The 20,663-nt window shown below is 51.3% G+C and overlaps 2 protein-coding genes across 3 annotated transcripts in view; one reads left to right on the plus strand and one right to left on the minus strand.

Moving 5' to 3' along the window:
- Positions 1-698: 698 nt before the first annotated feature.
- NUBP1 (NUBP iron-sulfur cluster assembly factor 1, cytosolic) lies at positions 699-18,835 on the plus strand. 2 transcript variants are annotated; one of them, XM_060123558.1, is made up of 11 exons: positions 699-736; positions 815-919; positions 2,593-2,726; positions 8,613-8,681; positions 10,839-10,871; positions 11,461-11,551; positions 12,207-12,361; positions 14,144-14,254; positions 14,503-14,605; positions 17,730-17,813; positions 18,552-18,835. In XM_060123558.1, exons 1-11 carry the CDS (start codon positions 718-720, stop codon positions 18,608-18,610), a joined length of 963 nt encoding a protein of 320 aa, XP_059979541.1. In that variant the 5' UTR covers positions 699-717; the 3' UTR covers positions 18,611-18,835. The 2 variants fall into 2 exon arrangements, with proteins under 2 accessions (XP_059979541.1, XP_059979542.1); XM_060123559.1 differs by having other exon boundaries at positions 14,506-14,605.
- Positions 18,752-20,663, minus strand: part of TVP23A (trans-golgi network vesicle protein 23 homolog A) — a 32,001-nt gene continuing 30,089 nt past the window's right edge. Inside the window, exons 7-8 of the mRNA XM_060123560.1 lie at positions 19,616-19,675; positions 18,752-18,958 (exon numbers count right to left, since the gene is read on the minus strand). Of these exons, the coding sequence (XP_059979543.1) occupies positions 19,616-19,675 (60 nt within the window). The 3' untranslated portion in view covers positions 18,752-18,958. The remainder of the gene's footprint in view (positions 18,959-19,615; positions 19,676-20,663) is intronic.

The following is a 20,663-nucleotide window of genomic DNA, read 5'->3' on the forward strand; positions in this document are numbered from 1 at the left end:
GCTGTGACACAACTGTAAGTGCATTCTGCTAAAAACTTTAACCTGGGGGCTTCCCTGGTGATGCAGTGGTTAAGAATCTGCCTTCCACTGCAGGGGACACGGGTTCGAGCCCTGGTCCGGGAAGATCTTCCCGGACCAGGGCTTAGGCACGGAGCAACTAAGCCCATGTGCCACAACTACTGAAGCCCGCGCACCTAGAGCCCAGGCTCTGCAACAAGAGAAGCCACTGCAATGAGAAGCCCGCGCACCGCAACGAAGAGTAGCCCCTGCTCACCGCAACTAGAGAAAGCCCGTGCACAGCAACGAAGACCCAAAATAAAATTAATTAATTAATTAATTTTTTAAAAATCCTTGAATCTAATCAAGGGGGGTTGGGGGAGCAGGGGGCTCTTCCTTAATCTGAATACAAAGTGAATATTAGCTAACAGTTTTGCATTAATGTTAAATCTCGGATATGAAAATGGTATTGAAGTCATGTAGGACAAAGTCTTTGATCCTAGGAGATACATGCCGAAGTATTTATGATACATATCTGCAACTCAATTTTAAAAGGAACAGAAAGAGAACAGTCCCAAACTCCCATCACAAGGCTCGCGCGTGCGCACAGCCCTCTTTCGAGACACAATTTCGCGCAGCTGGAGGGTCAGATTGGGCGCCACGAGGCGGAAATACGTAACGGCGGCTTCCGGTGACCGCGTACGCGTCCAAGGCAGCGGGATGGAGGAGGTGCCTCATGGTGAGCGCGCGGAGGGGGCGTGGGGGGCGGGCCTGAAAGGACAGGAGCCTCTCTAACTGTGATCTTGTCTTCGCGCAGACTGTCCCGGGGTCGGCAGCGCCCAAGCAGGTCGAGGGGCCTCATGTCAGGGGTGCCCCAACCAGGGGCTCTGCGCTTCTGGAGCTGGTGCCGCTCCGGACCCGGGTGAGGAAGGGGCAAGGCTCCAACGGGAAGTGAGAAGCGCTGTCCTGGAAGAGGCGGGACGTGGGCGGGGTGTGGATGGTGTTGGGATAGGGGCCTTAAGGATGAGGGGCAGGGGCCCAGAGGAGGCGGGTCGTGGAGTCGTCTTCAGGATAAGGGGCGGGGCTTGAGGGATGAGTGACAGGAGCGGGGCCCAGAGGGTCAGGGTTTTTAAAAGGCTAGGAGAGGAGAAAATTGGCGGGGTGGGGGCGGAGCCTGAACCCGTGACTGGCGTGGAATCAAAAGGGGCTTCAGGAGGGGCGGGGCATGGGGGAAAGTCGTAAGAGGTGAGGAGTGGGACCAGCGGTTTGAGTGACAGTAACTGGAAGTGGTTGGGAGGAGGCCGGCACCAGAGGGAATAGGGTATAAAGTTTGAAGTCAGGGAACGTAGGCTTAAATCCTAGCTCTGCCAGCTGGTTTCTTTGGACAAAATTTCCTTCCTTTTGAGGAGCGATTCTCCCATTAATTCAACAGAAGTATCTATTGATCACTTGCAGGCACAGTGCTCTGTGCTGGGGATACGGCTATGAATGAGACAGATGAGGTGATTAAAAAGCCTTAACCTCTCTGAGCCTCCGTTTCCTCATCAAAAATGGGGGGAAAATAGTTACAGTGTTGTTTTAGGGATTTGAACTAGGATGAAATATTGAAAGCGTAGTAAATGTGTAATAGTGATAGTTATCAATGACAGGTAACTAAGTGCCTGCAATGTGTCAGTTTCTCACTCTTGGCACTACTGACCCTCAGGGTTGGATAATTCTTTGTGGTGGGGATGTCTGCCCTGTTTCTCTGCCCAGAACATTTAGCAGCATCCCTGGCCTCTACCCACTACATGCCAGCAACACTCCTTCCTGTGACAACCAAAAATATCCCGAGACATTGCCAGATGTGCCCTGGTGGGGTTTGCCCGCAGGTTGGGAATCATTGCTGCATTGAAAGTTCTGTTCTGGAACTGGGAATATAGTGTGAACACTTCAGAGCCCCCCCCTCATGGACTTTATATTCTAGTAGGGGAGACAAACAAGTAAACGGATAAATAAGGAAATGTCAGATGTACTCGTAGCCTTGGGTTTTGTTTTGTTTGGTTTTGGTTTGGGGTTTTTTGGTAGCACTTATTACTACCATTGATGAGGTGCAGTTTCACTAATGATCCCTTGAAATAGCCCAAGGATTTAGCTTCTTCCAGCCCATGGGAAGAGTGACATTCAGAGAGACACAAATATCATATGATATCGCTTATATGTAGAATCTAAAAAAATGGTACAAATGAACTTATTTACAAAACAGAAATAGAGTCACAAATGAGAAATAGAGAAAACAAACTTATGGTTACCATGGGGGAAAGGAAGGGGAGGGATAAATTGGGAGATTGGGATTGACATATACACACTACTATATATAAAATAGATAACTAATAAGGACCCACTGTATAGCACAGGGAACTCTACTCAATACTCTGTAATGGCCTATGTGGGAAAAGAATCTAAAAAAGAGTGGATATATGTATAACTGATTCACTTTGCTGTACACCTGAAACTAACACAACATTGTAAATCAACTATACTCCAATAAAAATTTTTTAAAAATAAAAAAAGATTGAGTCAGGAGCTTGGTCATATGAATTGCTTTCTTTGCAGCCATAGAGGAAATCAAAGAAAAAATGAAGACTGTGAAACACAAGATCTTGGTGTTGTCTGGGAAAGGCGGCGTTGGGAAAAGCACATTCAGTGCCCACCTGGCCCACGGCCTAGCGGAAGATGAAAACACACAGGTGGGACCTTAAGGAAAAACTGGGAGAGGCTCGTGTCTTAGGGCTCATGATGGCTCGTAGGGAGCTGACTCGTTAGTGTCAGTTTATCTGGCCTCTTTGGAATCTAGATCCCTGCAGAGAGAACGAGGAAGTGCAAGGCAGTCGAGCAATGAAATGACTATTTCATTGGATTCTCTAGCCATGAACATGGCTGGCAGGTGTACATTTCTCTTGGCTTGCTGATTATTTATTATGTTAAGTTCAGGCTTCTTTCTCTTAATGAACCCCTTCTGCCTTTTTCTAGGTCAGGGGTCTACCAACGATAGCCTGTGGTCAAATCCAGCCCATCTCCTGTCTTTTTATGGCCTGTGAGCTATGAATGGTTTTTACATTTATAAATGGTTGCTTTTACAGTGTTACGTTAGTACTTCTTAGTCCTTGATTTTGCCCACAAAGCCTATAATACTTTCCGTTTGGCCCTTGAAGAAAACGCTTGCCAACCCCTGCACTAGGCCATTCACTTACACCCACGTACACAGAGGAGCTTGAAAACTCAAATTCCCCAGTACTGCTCTCAGGATTTCAGCTTTAATAAAAGGTGTGGTAGGGTGAGGAAGAAAAAAATTACTTTTACCAAAAAGATCAAATGGAAATTTGCAGTACCTGTGATTTAAAAAATACCGGTTATTCATTGGGACTCATGATGGTTTTGCACTGATCTTAGGAAATGATCCCAATATTCACTTTGATTACAATTTTATACCTGATGAAACCATGAATGCTGCGGGGTCTTTTTGTTTTTTTAACACAGAACACGTTCCACCATTTGGTTTTGCCAAAATGAAATTATGTTCAAAATTCTAATTGAAAAAAATATATATACGTACCAGAACTGCTAGAAAAGCTTCGGTGTCTCTTAGACGCCACTGCTCAACACGTTGAGCCCTGAAATACGAGCCGTGGTGAGGACTTGTATGTTGGTGCCGTGTGTGCACTGGGTGAGAGAGCCCACCACACTCTGTGTGGATCACCAACCAACTCTGCTGTTTTCCCGTCAGAGTGCTGTTTGGGGCCTGCAGAGGAGTTCCTTGTAACATGGAAACAATTTTATTGTGTTCATGTTGAAACATTGAACAAACATTGAAACAGCCATTCCAGTTCTTTCCTTGGTCTTGGTGCGTGCCTTCTTTCCATACACTGATATATTTTTGAAAATTAGTTTTGTCTTTGTGCATTTTGAATGTTGAAATTTATTTTTATATAAATAAGGGCTAACTAACTTTCAGTTCACATTTATTTTATAACTGGCAAATGACCTTTCACTTTTGTTCGGCTTTTTTTTTTTTAAGATAGTGCTAGTGGGGAGTGCAAAACTGCCACATATTGCCAGTTATTTTTTTTAAACTCTAATAACTGGATAAACTGCATACTTTCTACTTGTGTGAGATAAACCATTCTATTCCAGTATGAAATAGCGCCTTAAATTCTTAATAAAATAAAGGCTTTATTTCCTCCACAAAAAACCCGGTAGGGGTTGGGCAGGGGGATCAAGCCCACCATTCCGACCTGCCCTCAATATGCTTGAGCGTGTGCGTGTGTGCGTGCGCGCACACACACACACACACACACACACAGATAAACAGTGGCCTCTCAGATACCTCACCGAAGGCTCCAGGAATATATTTTTTTAAATCGTTGGGTTACGAAAGTAGAGTTTACTTCAGGGGTCAGCAGACTTTTTATATAAAGAGCCAGACGGTAAATATTTTAGGCTTCGTAGGCTATACAGTTTCTGTAGCAACTATTCAGTTCTTCCCTTGAACATGAAAGCAGCCATGGACAACCTGTGAACAAATGAGTGTGGCTGTGTTCTAATAAAACTTTTTGAATTTCATAATTTTCACCCTGTCGTGAAATAAATGTATTCTTTTGATTTTTTTTCCCCCCAACTCTAGAAACGTAATAGCCATTCTTAGCTATGGGCTGTACAGAAACAGGTGGCATTCTGGGTTTGGGCCCTGGGTTGTAGTTCGCTGGCCCCTGGTTTGGTTTGTAGCTCCAGAAGCACTAGTGCTGGCTGGGGAAGAACTTCTTTGGGGGAGGATTGAAACGTTGGGGAGGCCGTGGCCTTGGGACAGTGCAGAGGCTGGGCTAGGGGACCTGTAAAGCTTGGTGTTTCTCTCACTAGGGCTCTGAATCCTGCTTATAACTCATTTCTCTTCTGATCATTTTATGACATGTGGAGCTGCTTTTGTTGGCCTACATGACTGACATGGGCTTCTCTGGAATCTGGTATCTGTTACCCAAGATGTGCTCTAGGCATCTGGGGAAAGGGAGAAGTGACTGGCAGGGGACAGCTGGGCAGGCTCGTGGGAGAAGGCGGCCTTGGACTCTGATGGCGGCTGATGGGATGTGGCAGGAGGAGGTGGAGGCAGAGGCGCAGAGCTGGGACTGCCGGGGCAGACAGGCTGGTCAGGCAGGGCTGCTGCTGCTGCAGCAGAGGGGCCGAGGGTGAGGCTCAGCCTGAGCCAGACCTGGGAGGCTTTAACGCCCTGGGAAGATGTTCCAGCGGGAAAGAGGCATGGTTTGAGGGTTGCTATAGCAGCAGCTGAGTGTGTGATCCAGTGTCGTCAGAGGGTGACGGTAAACCAGCAGGTGGTGTTGCTCTTGTCTCCATGAGAGGCCACGAGGACACAACCAGGGCAGTGCTAGAACCAACGGCAGGAACAAATGGAGCAGCAGGGCCTCCAACTCTTGGAGAAGAAGGAGGGTCAGAAGTCTGGCTGAGCGTTTGGGGCAGGAGGTGGGTGGCCAAGGACACAGGCTCTGGAGTCGGTGGCCAAGCACCGACTGGTGGCCAAGGACACAGGCTCTGGAGTCGGTCTGCCCACGATCACATCCCAGTGCCGCCGATACCACTGCTGTGACCTTGGGCAGGTTATCAGACTGTCTCTGCCTCAGTTTTCTCATCTGTAAAATGGGACTCAGGACCGAGTGAGATGATACTCGTAACAGTAAAATGCTTAACACGATGCCTGATGCATAGGAAGTGCTCAGTAAATGTCCCTGATAGAATATGGAGGGGTGAAGACTATTTCTGCTTTGGTGATAATGAGTTTGTAGCCCACCCAGAGTCCAGTGCCAATCAGGTTCACATATACTTGCCCATCTGTTTTTCTGTTAGTCAACAATCTTTTGCCGTCTGAGGGTCAAGTTTGTATTGGCCAGCTGGCCAGCCAAGAAATCTGTTTTCTGCGATGATCCATGTTACCCAGAATAATCTTTGCTTTCAGAAGCTGTCAGGCATTTTCTTAAACAGCTGTCTGGAGATGTACTTTAACCAGGCCAGCTACAAGGAACCACTTGTGAATAGACAGCTGTTTACATAGAATCACGCTTCTGTGTTGTTACGTTCTGAAGTCCCACTGTGCACACGTTGAAACTTTGCAGTAAACTGAAGGGAAGCTCACCAGCTGTGTGGAAACATGGCTAGATGAGCTGGATTTTTTTCTTGCAGTGGTGCTTAAAAGAAAAAAGTCAGCACTTAAGAAAGTCTGTCTCCCCTCAGGCAGACCTACTGGTGACAGAAAACATCACTGTCTCCAAAGGGTGCCCGGCGTGGGCACAGAGTGCACACCGAGTGTCTTGTTGACTGAAGTCAAGCAGCTCACACCCCTCCCTGCCCTAAACTCAGCAGGGTGGTGAGGACCGCCCTGTCCTTTTCTGCCTGCCGCCTGGTGGCAGCTCATTACTGACTGCAAGCAAGGCTGTTCCATGATAGCACTTGGTCAGGCAGGTGTCTGATGGTTTGCAGAGGGCCTTGAATCGCAGGGTAGCCCCTGACTGATCACAGGTGGGCCGGGGAATGTGCAGGTTGGAGCGAAGGGGGGAGGAGGAGGAGCCTCTATGGCGCAGACCTGAGCTGTGAGACATCCAAGAATCACGTGCCTCCTTCCCACCGCAGGAGTCAGCAGCTCCCGTCAGTTCCCAGCTTATCATCCTGCCCTGTGAGCTGAAAGGCAAGCTGTGTCATTAAAAGGTCCAGGCTATAGTGTCTGAGGCCCTCTCGGGGGCTTGTAGACTCGAGGGCTGGAAGGAGCCTAATGATCTCCCGAAACACTAGTTTCGCAGATCAGAAGCTCAGACAGATCGGGGAGGAGAAGCCGCTGTGCGAGGTGACACGGCCTCAGAGTGCCAGCAGTTAGTGCTGAGCCCGCTTCCGGAAGTATGGGGCGCTAGGTGGGGAACGCTGTGGATCCTGACAGCCCTGCGGCACCCACTCCACCACTTTCTAGCTGGGAGAGGTGTGGCAAAGCCTCCTCTTCCCATCAGTCTTCTAGCACCTTCCACAGACCCTGTGAGGATTATTGCAGGCATGTTTCTTCCAGCTGGGGTTCTCTGGTGTAACTGGGGCAGAAAGGGAATTAATTGGATGGATATGGGGGTAGCGGCAGGATCAGCAGAATGTCTGAAGGGGACAGGACACGGCCACTGGAGAGCTGGGTAGCAGGAATGTACCACAGCCTTTTCGGGTTCCACCGCAGAGTGAGTGCATGTGATCTCTTTCTTGTATCACTTCACTCAAGATACCCACTTGGTTGTGGGGAAGAGGGGGTGTAATTCCTCCAAAGGAAACTGATTAAACTGTTCCCAAAAGAGAGCGAGATTTTCTAGACCAAGTGGCTAGAAACTCGAGATTATTGACGAAAGTCTCCGTTAGGGTCGTAGCGATGGTATAATTTCCCAAGTTGTGAGGCTCTGATGTAAAACGTCTGGATCATTAACCACACATCAGCCTGAAGCATCAGGAAGGCCACGGAAGTCAGGTCTTCAGGATGAGGTCTTCACCCTGATGGGTCTTCAGGGTGAGCGTTGTTCTGGTGCATTCTTCTTGAGGTCCAGCAGAGGGCGCTTGAGGCAAACGACTATCCAGTGTACGAAGGAACCACTTTCCTGACCTGGTGTGAAGTCATGTGAGGATCATAGGAGGTTGTCCAGAGGATTGAAGAGGAAAGCAAGAAACTAATTTGGGGCAAGTTAAAAAGTTACCCAGAGGTGCTCTCCTTTGGATCTAGGATGTGAGAGCTTTCAAGATGAGCACGGCCCTGCTCCTTAGAAGGTTTCTGAAGGCTGTCTCAGACCTTCTCACGAATCAGATGGGGAAAGCAGGGCGTTTGGGATAGAAGGAGTCATCGAAGGCTGCACGTATCACTAGCAAAGAACTTCTGTAAATTTCCTTATTTTCACTTTCTTTTTTAGAAGTTGAGCCTAAGCCATCATTAACCTTCAGCATCACAGGAAAACAGGGCTTGGTCAGAGCTCAGCTAGAGGGTCCACTCAGGCCCTCCTTGCCAGGCCCCCGGGGTAGTGGGAAGAGCCCTGGCGTCGGAGTCCAGAGACCTCAGTTCATGTCCCAGCTCTGCTTCTTGCTCGTTGAACAAGTCTCTGGGCCTCTCTGAACCTCAGTTTCCTCTTCTATAAAGCAGAGATAATGATCCCGAACACACAGGTGTGTGTGCAAACACACACACACACACCCCAATACATGGTAAGGGCTACGTAAACAGTGGCTGGGCCCGAATTGTCAAGCGACCTGATACCCTGGACTATAAGCTCAGCCTGAAAATAGGCCATACTGAGGGTGGCTGGGGTGCAGCAGGGCCATGGGCAGAGCGCCGGGGGTGTGGGTGTACTTCGCAGGTTCTTGTTAGGAGTTTCGTCTGTGTCTCTGTGGCCCGGAAGATAAATGTTGTAACTCTCCCTCATGAGATTCCGCTCGGTCCAAGTTCAACCCAGTTTTTCTTCACCTTCTCCCCTCCCTCCTTTTCCTGGAACCCCGTCCCCTCCCGGTTGTGCACATCTGGAGGACTGTACATCTGCTTATATCACGTCTCCTCTTTTCCCCAGGTGGCTCTTCTAGACATTGATATATGCGGGCCGTCAATTCCCAAGATCATGGGATTGGAAGGAGAACAGGTAATAGTGACAAGACAAAGTGCAGGGAAGCATTTTCTTACGGTAAACTGTAGCGCCAAGCCGCTAACCCTAGGCCAGGGGGTCAGCGGAGCCCATGCCTTTTTACCGGGACATGACGAGATCAGGAAAATGTTCACTAGACCGCCTGTCTCCTTTTAACAACAGCCGTGAGTTTGGGGGCGGTGTGGATTATATTTAAGTTCATTCAAACCTTCTGAGAATTGTTAGTTTCTATGCCTTTTTAGAGGGGAAGGGAAACAATACGTCAAATGCAGAAGTCAGACACAGAAACTTAGCCCTGGCTGGGAAAGCTAGACCAGGGCTGACTAGGGTTCTGTACTCTGGAAGCAAGGAAATATCTCTGCTCCTGTGGTCACCAGAGGGGAAGTGAGACTGCGAGGCAGGCAAAGAATGCGGGCGGGGGTGGAGCAGCACGTGCTGTTCCCTCCCTTCTAGGTGGCACAGAGCCATCCAAGAAAGGTTCCCCTGGGGGGTGCACTGAAGCCGGGCTGGAGGACTAGGCTTTTCCTGGGGTGTTGGGATCCGTACAATCTTTACTGAAGCGCTGGGTGCTGAGGTTCAGAGGAGAACAAGGCAGATAAAGACCCTACCCTTGTGGGAGGGGCAGGTGATAATAGGACACTAAGCAGGGTAAGGGGACAGACTCGGCAGGGCAGGGCGGCCAGGGGAGCTGCTCTTTGGGAGGGGGTGGTCAAGGGCACCCTGCTCAGAGAACCCAGAGAAGGGTGCGCTGGGATGGGGAGCGCGTGCAGGAGTGTCCTCGTGTCCTCAGCAAAGTGGCCCATGGGGACGGGGCAGAGGGACGGGGTGGCAGAGAGTAGCCAGAGGCAGATGGAGCCAGTCCTTGGGGACTCTGCTCAGGGCTTGGGACTTGCTTCTGCCCTGCTGCGAAGCAGCAGGAATCGCAGTTCTGAGCACGTGCCCCCCAGCACGGGGGTCCGTTACCGTCAGTCACGTGCATGTACTACTCACTGGGCCAGGACACAAGTAGTTATAAAAATTGAAAATTTAAAATGGTGAGATAACAGAAGTTCTACTATTTTCTCCTCCTGTGCTATTGGATCATCGTGTTTACCCCTCTTTCAAAACCAGTGACTTAGAGAATTAGTATTAATAGGAATCAATGGGTTTTTCTTTTTTAAGTGTGACTTCAAAGCCAGTGACAAAGGACCCCGTGTTATCTGATTGCAATTCTGTGAAATGTCAGCAGCAGGCACGCCTGTAGACACAGTAGATCCGTGGTCCCCTAGGACTGGGGGGAGTGTGGGGATCGGTGGCGACACTTAAGGGGTGCAGGGTATCTTCTAAGAGTAACGAAGGTGTTCTAGCGTTGGTGTGGCGATGGATGCACAGTTCTGTGAATATCCTGAAGCCATTTAACTGTACAGTGTAAATGGGTGAGTTGTGTGGTATGTGGATTATATCTCAAAAGACTGTTTAAAAAAGTAAGAATTCATCAGGAAAAATGGGCTTTCTGTTCTGGGTCCAGCGTTACTTGAACCGTAAATCTAAGATTGATGTGTGGTTGGAAGTTGCGTAAGTTCCTGTTTCATAGTAAAGCGTTGATACGGACTTGAACCCTGGCAGTTAGTGAACACCTACTGCGAGGAGAGGGTCTGGGTCTTGCAGTAGCCCAAGCTTCCCACTGACACCACTTCCCCAGTTGTTGTCCCCTGGGGGCAGCAGCTCAGCCCTGAAGTTCACACCACTGATGGGAGGGTTCTGTGTCTACTGTTTCACTAAAGGTCATCCCTCCACTCCTGGACTTGTACAGAGACTGCCTCGCTGCTCCACAGTTGCCTGCATCTTCTCAGCAACCCCCAACTGATTTCTGTCACACTTTTAAAATATCCCAAATTATATTTGGACTCCGGTAACATCGGTCCCCTGACCAGATATCTAAGCAGTTTCCAAATAACCCAACCTGGGAGGGAAAAGGCAAATGAATTCTATCATCCATAACCCAGCCCCTGACCCCGCTCTGTTCACTCCCTATTAAGAATTTAGTGGTAGCATTTAAGACAATGAATCGTCATTTATAAAACTGCCTTCCTACTGCGTAAACTTCGTCTGTGAGAGAAGCGTGACCAGGGCGTATAATTTCTCACAAATAAGCATGGGCTTCTGTTCCTGCAGGTTCACCAGAGTGGCTCGGGCTGGTCTCCAGTGGTGAGTGCTGACCCCCTTTTCTTCAGGATCTCTTGTCGTATGTGTACATAAAGGGTTGTAACTGTTTATCGTCAACAGATATTTATTGAGGCACTTTCCTAGGCACAGGGAATCCAGTTCCAACCTGGGATTGGCACACTTTTTCTGTAAAGGCTCAGAGAGTAAATATTTCCAGTTTGTGGGCCATACAGTTGCCACCGTCATAGCTGGAAAGTAGTGATAAGCAAATGAATGACCGTGGCCGTTTTCCAATAAAACTTTATACAAAACCAGAAGTGGGGCCATAGTTTGCCAACCCAGGTTAAGATAGTAAAGGAGACGAGGTTTGTTTATTTCAGCTGAGTTCACTGTCGTTGCCATAAGGCCGTATGGTGACTCTTTCAATCCCCCCAATATGGTAACCTTTTTCTTTAATGATTTTTTCCGAAAAAAAGAAAAAAGATTTAAGGATTCAAAGAGTGAATATACTCACAGATCACACAGTAATTTTGTCCCCCCACTTTTTTCAGCCAGAGCTCAGACAAAAGACAGAGGGAAGTGCCTTGCACTGTGGTTTTAAGTAAAATGTTTCTTGCGTCATCCTTTCTAGTTCCTGGAAGACAACTTGGGGGTGATGTCGGTGGGTTTCTTGCTCAGCAGCCCCGATGATGCCGTTATCTGGAGGGGACCAAAGAAAAATGGTTTGCCACTCTGCTTTCTGTCTCTTATCACGTCCTTCCAAGGGCAGAATTGCATCCCGTCCTGTCAGGATGGCCTCAGGCTCATCCTGCTGGGCTTCCTAGAGGATTATTTTTATGCATCTGGTTGCCTCTTCACTGGTTGAAGAGAGCCAACAGAAATACCAGTTTTATTTAATAAAATGTTATAATTTTTAAAATCTATTAGGGGTTTTTCTCTCCTGAAAATCTCCCTAACCCTGAAATTATTCCTAAGGTGGTTTGTGTTCTTATTTGTGTCAAAGAGAGAAGTATGTGAGGTGAAATCAGTAGCAGGTTGGCTAGGCATTGAGGCTGCAGGTAATGATGCGAAAGTGCCTATCTGGGCAAGGTTCCTCAGCCTCGGTGCTGTTGGTGTACTGAGTCAGATAATTCCTTGTTTGGGGAGGGTGGGCTGTCCTCCATGGCACAGGGGCTTAGCAGTACCCTGGCCTCTGTGCTCCAGAGGCGAGTAGAACTCCCACCCTAGTCATTGACAAGCAGATGTGTCCCCAGACGTTGCCAAGCACCACTGATTGAGAGCACAGGTGATCCGTACGTAAAGGTCATGAGCTGTGCTTCTGTAAAGAGAGTCAGAAGGACGGGAGAGAGGAGGCATCCCCGCAGCTTCTCTTTGCAGGCATGATCAAGCAGTTCCTCCGGGACGTGGACTGGGGCGAGGTGGACTACCTCATCGTGGACACCCCCCCCGGGACGTCGGACGAGCACCTCTCGGCCGTGCAGTACCTGGCCGCAGCGCACATCGATGGGGCGGTGATCATCACCACGCCGCAGGTGAGCCAGGCCCCCCACCCCGGAGGGCCTCTTTCTCCCACAGCCCAAGACCCTGGGCTCTGCAGCATGCCCTGCCTGGGATCCGCAGAAACCTTACGTTTATCTTCGGTCCAGCCGCTGTCAGCGGACAGGGAGGCATGAGGTGGCTGGGGCGGGGGTGGGGGCCCAGGGCGCCTGGCCCGAGGATGGCGCTGGAGAGAAGACGAATTTGTTGTTAGGAATGTTTCCTACTGAATTTTTAAAGAGAGGCTGGGGCCCACCCTTAGACCAGCAGTGCTCTCAAGAGTAGGTCCCAAAGAAATGACCTATGAGAACAGTGGAGTGGGGATGTCCGCTCTGATGCGGGTGCTGACAGTGGGCAGGGCTTTCCACGTGGGGCAGGGGCACGTGGGAACTCTGTGCTTTCTGTGAACCTAAAACCGCTCTAAAGGTCAAGTCTAAAGCAACAGCAACAATCGAGTTGACACAAGGATGGCCTCTCTGATACCATATTTACTGTGAAAGGAAAGAGAGTCCCCTTGGATTCAGGAGGAGGGGAGCAGACCGAGCAGATGCCGGCCCTTCTCCAGGGAGCCTGGGGGGACGCCCCATGTTTGTGCACCTCTGTATGTAACTTTTCTAGAAAATGTGGCTTCAGGCTGGGGACGCCCACTTTCTCGGAGCCCTGCACGTCCAGCAGCTGGCTTTCTTTAGGGGTCATTTTTATTTTTATTTTTTTGTGAGAACTGCATTTTTAAAAATTAATTAATTTAAACATCTTTATTGGAGTATAATTGCTTTACAGTGGTGTGTTAGTTTCTGTGGGGTCGTTTTTGACAAAGCAGGGCTTGTAGAGGATACCAGGGAGAGAACCACAGCTGCACTGCGGTGAGACGCTTAGTAACAGCCAGTTTACTTTCTAGCTAAATGCCCCTCCGTCTGTACCCCAGCCTCAAAGGGCTCGAGGGCCAAACGTGGGCCTCAGGAGAATAGAGGACTCAAAGCCAGGACCCTTTGAAGGCCTGTGACCGTTAAAGCCACAGACGTTAAGCAGTAGCCGTATTTGACAGCACACGACCCTTGGACACGTGTCTGCAGTAAAATTAAATGGGGTACTGGGGTGGGTACTAAGCCCTGATTATCCACAGTCCTCACGCTGTAAGATGCACATTGAGAGTCCAGAAGTGAATTTGAAGGGATCCAAACCTGGTAATAGTCCTTATTTTCTTCTTGTGCATAAAGTTGCTTGGGTTCATGATAACCAGGATCAGAGGTTGATGTACTTTTTCTGTGAAGGACCGGAGAGTAACTGTTTCAGGCTTTTTGGGTCACACGGTCTCTGTCACGGCCCTTTAGCTGTACCATTGCGGGGCGAAAGCGGCCCGAGATCCTGTGCAGAAGAGTGGGCCGGGCTGTGTTCCAGAAGAACTTTATTTATGGAAATAGGCAGCCAGCCGAGCCCACAGGCTGCCCTGACCTGGAAGGCTGTGCCTACTCGGGGTCAGCCTAGTACACTGACGGCAAAGTGGAGCATGGAGGTGTGTTAAAGGGTCACTTTCCTGTAGATTCGTTGGACATTGGACATTTGCCTGTTCAGGTTTATCCTTTGAGGTTTGTGGGAAGTAAGTAGCACCTGGAACAGGGCTCGCACGTGGTCGGCACGAAACAAATACGGAACACGGGGCACGGTCTCTAACGCTTCACGGTGGCGATGCCACGGCCCTGCAGCCATCCCTCCACCACGCGGATGTTCTCTTTTTATGCTTTGACTTTGACATAACTGGACTTCTTGAACCTTGACAGGAGGTGTCGCTCCAGGACGTCCGGAAAGAGATCAGCTTCTGCCACAAGGTGAAGCTGCCCATCATCGGGGTGGTGGAGAACATGAGCGGCTTCATCTGCCCCAAGTGCCAGGTGAGAGTACGTCCAACCAGGTCCTGTCCTCCGTGCCCGAGGAAATCGTAGGGGTGGATCTTTGGGAAACCGTCTCTATTTTCCCCATCATTTCGGGAAGTGGAATCAGTTAAAACCCTCTGTTGCTGATTTAATGAAAATTCTTTTCACATTCAAAATAGCCATTTTTTAAAGTTGCTTTAAAATGTGGTCCATCGTATGATTCTGAAACAAAATCAGGATTCCTCCCCCTTTAATTTGCCTCCCAGAAGGAGACTCAGATATTCCCGCCGACGACTGGGGGTGCGGAGGTCATGTGCCATGACCTGAAGGTCCCGCTTCTCGGCAAAGTGCCTCTGGATCCGCGCATAGGTGGGTGAGTCCCCGGTGGAGGCTGCACACCCTCCAGCTGGGAGGAGCGGTGAGACGCGTGGCGGCGCGGAGCCGAGGGAGCAGGAGCACTTTGGGGCGGCGGGAGGGGCCTGCAGAGGAGAGGAGAGACTGGTCAGGGAGACGCCTGGTGCCGGAGGGCAGGAGGAAAGGAAGTCACTAAGGGGAGGGGCCAGGCCGGGGGTGACCTGGGGAGGCGGCAAGGGGCGTGCCTTCGAGTCTTCTCTTACACAGGAGTTAGGTTCAGACTCAAAGCCGGGTAGAGAATTAGCCTTGAAGCCTCCCGAGGAAGGTGCCCCGCATGTCCAGTGTACAGGGAATCCCGCCGCAGCCCTCCTTGCACCCGGTTTCTCTCGGTGAGCGTGAGGGGAAGTCGCTGGCCTGCCTCCGGGGGTCACGCTCCTCTCTGAGTGCCACAGTCCTCCGGGGACCCCACCTCCACCCCACACTCACTCCAGGGCGTCGGCTCGCTGAGTGGAGTGGTGAGGACACCCACCGCCAGATTTGTTTCCCCACAGTAGCAGGAGTTGACCTTGCTGAAGTTAGGTGTGAGCCCCGCCATGAGGAAGTGGGACAGTTAGGTTACGCAGAGGTGCCTGGGCCTGAGGGAAGCCGACAGAGACCGACGGCGCTCGGGCCCCAGTTGTTAGGAAGTGAGAGCCTTGGGAGCGTGGGCGCCATGTGCACCTAGAGGCCGAGGCCGTGGCGGCTGTGCTGCAGGAGAACGGGGAGGAGGTTAGGGCTGGACTGGGGCCTGGGCGTTGCCAGGGAGGGGGGTACACAGAGAGGGAAAGTGCCAGGATTTGAGAGGTGTCACGGACGCCCGTGCTGCCCGGTGTGAGCACCGAGGAGACGGGGGCAGCACCGAGAACCGCTGGCTCCCTCCTGGTGCTGTGTGGAGGCGGGCGAGGCCTTGGCCTGGTCAGCGGGCTGGGGAGAGAGGTCAGGAGTGGAGGGGGACGTGCCCGCGACGGGGGGTGGGAGGTGCAGAGAGGAGGGGCCGAGAGCGCAGCTTGGAGGAGGCCTGCCTTGAGGAGGTGGACGGGAAGAGCCCCCGAGAAGCCCGGGGGACCTGGGGGGCAGCTCCGGAGATCGCACCTCGCTTGTTTCCACTCCCAGCAGCACTTCTGGTATGTGGTTTCCCCAAGAAACAGAGAACCCGGCTGCTTTTCCAGCCTTCCCCACTGCTGTAAACTGTCTTCGCATTGACCAGAGCTTCCCTCTGGGCTGTAGGAGCTTCCCTCTGGGCTGACCAGAGCTCCCCTCAAAGGCCTCCAGAGGCGGGCGGCCCACATGAACTTGTGGGGGACAGTGAGTGGTGGCAGCCTGTCACCGCCATCCGCTCCAGGCTATGCTGCTGCCTTAGTCCTTAGAGCAGCTTACAGGAGAGGTGGCCTGGTGCAGCCTCTGATCCAGTGACGTCTAGCGGGTACATGTCTAGCGTGACAAGGTTCCTGTCCCCAGACCTCACCTCTGGTTGTAGCTGCAGAGAGCTGGGCCGGCGTCGGAAAGGACAGGCGGTTGATGCCGTGACGCGCTGCGGCGAGGCGGGCAGGGCCAAGTGAGGTCGCTGTGACCCTCTGGAGCCGCTTCTGTCTGGTGAGGGAACAGCCACATTACCAGGAGCAGACAAGAGGCCGCGAAGTACGCGCTCAGCCCCTGTGGGAACGTGCAGCAGAGGAGCGGCCGGGCTCTGGCACCGTGATCCTCGGCCTCCCCAGCCCCGCACGCCTGAGGGTCACGCAGAAGCACGTCTGGGGCCGGGCGCCCTGGCCTAGATCCGCGCTGCCCCAGCGCTGGCTGCGGGCTCCGGCGGGTCCTTGCCAGGCGCTGAACCTCAGACCGCACCTGCGAGGTGGGCATGGTGATGGAGCCAGGGGCTGCACAGATGGAAGGAGGGCCACAAGGGGAGCCTTGGACAGGGCAGTGCCCAAGGGGTGCCGCCTGCAGGCAACAGGCAGGAGGGGGAGGTTTGTGGAGACGGGGAACTGACCAGAGCGCATTTATAAGGGGACAGGCATGTCCTCTGGGGAAGGGAGGACGAGGAGTGAGAGGACGCTGGATGAAAATCAGAAGGAAGTGGCCCCACGAGCCTGTTGTGGGACCTGTGACTTCCCAGACCCAGTCCAGCGACCGTGAACTCGGAGGCTTCCCTAGCTGCTTCCGCCACAGTTCACAGTGCCCGGGCCACATGGGGGCCCACTCTGCCCCCCGTCTCGGGTGTCCCTGTCCCACCGGGCAACATGCTGGGGAGCTGAGGCGACGACTGCTCCACGGTTGGCCTGGCCAGGATCCCCCCAGGAGGCTGGGGAGCGGCTGTGGGTCGTGGAACCACTGATCCTGCTTCTCCAGCAGGCGGGGTGGGGCAGAGGAGCTGGCAGCGGGGTCTACCCAGGACCAGACGGGAGGGGAGCACGCCGCCTGCCCAAGGTCCCGCCCCGTGCTCACCTGGATGCGAGACCACCTGTGTGTCCCGAGGCGGCACTGCAGTACACAGGGCAGATGGATGGATGCCAACCTGGAGAGACCTTCAAGATAAAATTACACATGGAGAAAGCAACGGGCAGAATATGTGTGTCATACACTCCCAAGCATTTTTTAAAAATACATGAGTGTGTATATGTATATATATGCATATATTTCTAGAAGGATACTTGAAACACTTGGTAGCCTCCTTTGAACTCATTCTTCATGGTATAACCTTTTGTATTCCATACTCTTACTGTGTGCCTTCATTATCTTTTTACTGAAAGAATGAATTGGTCTTTTAAATGCAGGTTCCTGGGCCTGCCTAGGAGCTGCTGTATCTGATCACAGTGGGGGCCCTGGAACCTGCATTTGCTGCACATGACCCAGATGACTCGCAGGCACACACACTAAACACCATCAGCCGGTACAGGTCAGAGCTGCGAGGAAACGCTAGCCAGGGTCCCTGCTGGATGGAGTGGGGGGGAAGGTGAGGTCCTCGAGACCCCGACATTCTGTCTCAGCTTTGATCTTCATTACAAGTGAGGTGGGCTCGATCTTCAGTGTCATGGGCACAGAAAGAGCCCCAGGTTCACATCACCACTGTGCTTCTTCATGGAGTTTCTTTCCTTTGTTTAAGGTAAGAGTTGCGACAAAGGACAGTCTTTTTTGGTTGAAGCCCCGGATTCACCAGCCACTTTAGCCTACAGAAGTATAATCCAGAGTAAGTGTTGAAGCAAGTCCTGTGAATCCAGACGGCACGGGGCCAGGAAGTGACTTAAATGAGCAGAGTGGGCTGGGTGTGAGAAGGCCCCGTTCAGGACCATACGTGGTCACTGCAGCCATAAGTGGCCACACAGCTTTGGCGGGGACACTGGGGTAGTGAGGTCTGGGATGACCCCATCAGCCCGGGAAGCCAGGAGTCTTGAAAAATCTTCTGGTACATCAGTGTTGTGAACTAAGTCATAGTTTAAAAAACACGGTGAAGTTTATGGTATAGGAAATACACCTCAATAAAGCTATAAAAAGAAATGAAGAAGAAAAAAGCAGCACAGTGAGCCAGACCCAGCCCACGTGCAGGCCTGATTCAGTCAACGACAGGCAGCCGTCAGGGGCGCTGAATCTAAGGCACAGGTGTCGTCAGTAGTTAAAGCTTTAGGCTCCCGGTTTGTGGCTGAGTCCTTTTGACCTAGTGAAATGGTGTTGAGGGTAAATCACGTCATTTCCGGGATTCTTGATCTGTAGAATGGGCCAGCGTGAGGCCTCCAGTTGTGGTTATAACCACAGGTGGGCAGTGGGCAGTATTGGGCTCACTTTCAGATTCAGGGCATAAGCCGAAATGGGACTATTGGGAGAATTAAGCCACCTGGGGACTCCACCCCATCTAGACGCGGCCTCACCAGCAAAGGGCAGGGCCACCAAGAGCCGCAACTGCTTCCTTGCCTGCTGTCTTGTTTTCCAGGAATCCAGGAGTTCTGTAGTCTGCGTCAGCCAAAAGGGGAGAACCTCATCGGCTCCTGAAACAGGAGGACGTTCGGAACACAAGCAGCACGTCCCATCACACCTGACCAGCTGCGTGACAGAGCAGGGGTCACAGGCAGAGAGGGACCAGCCCCAGGCATGGTGTGAAGTCACTTTTTCAGAGACACTTTAATCATCTAACATTTGTACACTTTTCTTTAGAACATACGTAAAGGGCATTCTTTACAGATGTGCCGTTTCAAAAATAAAAACATCTCAAACCTCTGCCCCAAGGCCTGCTTCATGTAAAAAACCAGCGGCTTGTGGGTCATGGAATTTTCTTCTCTGTCGGAAGCTGTTCCATTACAGAACCTCTCACTTGAGCCTTCGCTGCCTCGGAAAATAAACCTGAAAAAGAACCAAAGGGACAAAGGGGTGAATGTGTGGCTTCGCTGCAGATACACAGTCACAGTTGCAGACAGCGTAGTGCAAACGCTGTTCCTCAGGTGGAGAAAAAATTAAAGCAGTGATAGATCCTCCTGCTGGGGCTTGTCCTGAGGTCAGTGCACACCACGTGGCTGGGCACAGTCAAAAAACCCTCGAATCACCCACATGAGAAGAGATTTGGGGGTCAGTGTCGACACCCTGCATAGGAATGTGTGTTCACTATATCCAGCAATTTCCAGTGTCAGACAACTTACAGGGTTTTTTAACATTACATAAAAAGAGAGATGCAAACTCCAAGAAGATCCTCACTGCCATGAGACGCTCACTCTGGAAGACACACAGGAACTGAGAGCAGCTGAGGGAAGAGTAAATTCCCAGTTCCCATCTTATTCCAGGCATGGAAGTGGAAGGTGGGCAAATGCCTTGCCCTCCCCTTCTCTCGTCGCCCACCCCGCTTGCCTACGTAGAGTCAAATCCACCTGTTCAAGGTGAGGAAGGTGGGACCCCTCTAAAGGGCCCACCCAGACCACAGGCCCAGCTGAACCCAGAGGAGCTGCGCTTCCACGGGAGCCCCCGGCCCCGCACCGTCCAGGCCGCCACCTCGATCCCACCTCTTACCTAATACTTGTGAATCTCCAGCCCCTCAAGGCCAGGCTTCTGGAAGTCTCTTGGACAGGCCTGCAAGGGGAAGAGGCTGCCCTGGCTTTCCGTCTCACATGTGTGTGGCCTGATCCCGCTGATTCAAGGCCAGAGCAAACCCACAGTGAACTGAAAGCCTGTAGGGCTGGTTGCTCAAGGTCTTGGTGTGAAGCTGCACTGTTCACATTTAAGATGGTTCAGACCATTTCAGGAAGAGCCTGGTCAAATTTACAAGATCTATTTCTCTCCTAGAACTAAGGCTAGGTTTTAAAAAAAAAATACGTTATGGTTCTTAATTCTGTCGTTTAAAGAAATCACTCAAAACCGACAATGGCAGTCACAAAAAGACAAGCGCTGTATGATTCCATTTAGGTGAGGTCCCTAGAGTCGTCAGATGCATGGGGACAGGAAGTACGTGGTTACCTGGAGCTTGTTGGTGGGGGGGAGGGTGGGGAATGGGGAGTTAAACATTCAGTGGGTACAGAGTTTTGTTTTGTGAAGATCAGAGTTGTGGTGACATGATGATGTGGATATACTGAACTGTACACTTTTTTTTAAAGAACTCTGCCTTTTTTTTTTTTTTTTGGCTGCGTTGGGTCTTCGTTGCTGTGCACAGGTTTTCTCTAGTTGCGGCGAGTGGGGGCTACTCTTCATTGCGGGGCGTAGGCTTCTCAATTCGGTGGCTTCTCATGTTGCAAAACACAAGCTCTAGGCACGCAGGCTTCAGTAGTTGTGGCTCGCGGGCTCTAGAGTGCAGGCTCAGTAGTTGTGGCACACGGGCTTAGTTGCTCCGCGGCATGTGGGATCTTCCTGGACAAGGGCTCGAACCCGTGTCCCCTGCATTGGCAGGCGGATTCTTAACCACTGCACCACCAGGGAAGCCCTGAACTGTACACTTAAAAATGGTTAAAAGGGTAAATTTTGTTGGGTATATTTTAACCACACACACAAAAATGCAACTAACCATGGAGGCCTGGCTGACATGGAAAACATCAAAACCTGCCATTGCCAACAGGCCTCCTTGACT

The sequence above is a fragment of the Lagenorhynchus albirostris genome, chromosome 15 (assembly GCF_949774975.1).
Source record: "Lagenorhynchus albirostris chromosome 15, mLagAlb1.1, whole genome shotgun sequence".
Classification (NCBI taxonomy): Eukaryota; Metazoa; Chordata; class Mammalia; order Artiodactyla; family Delphinidae; genus Lagenorhynchus; species Lagenorhynchus albirostris.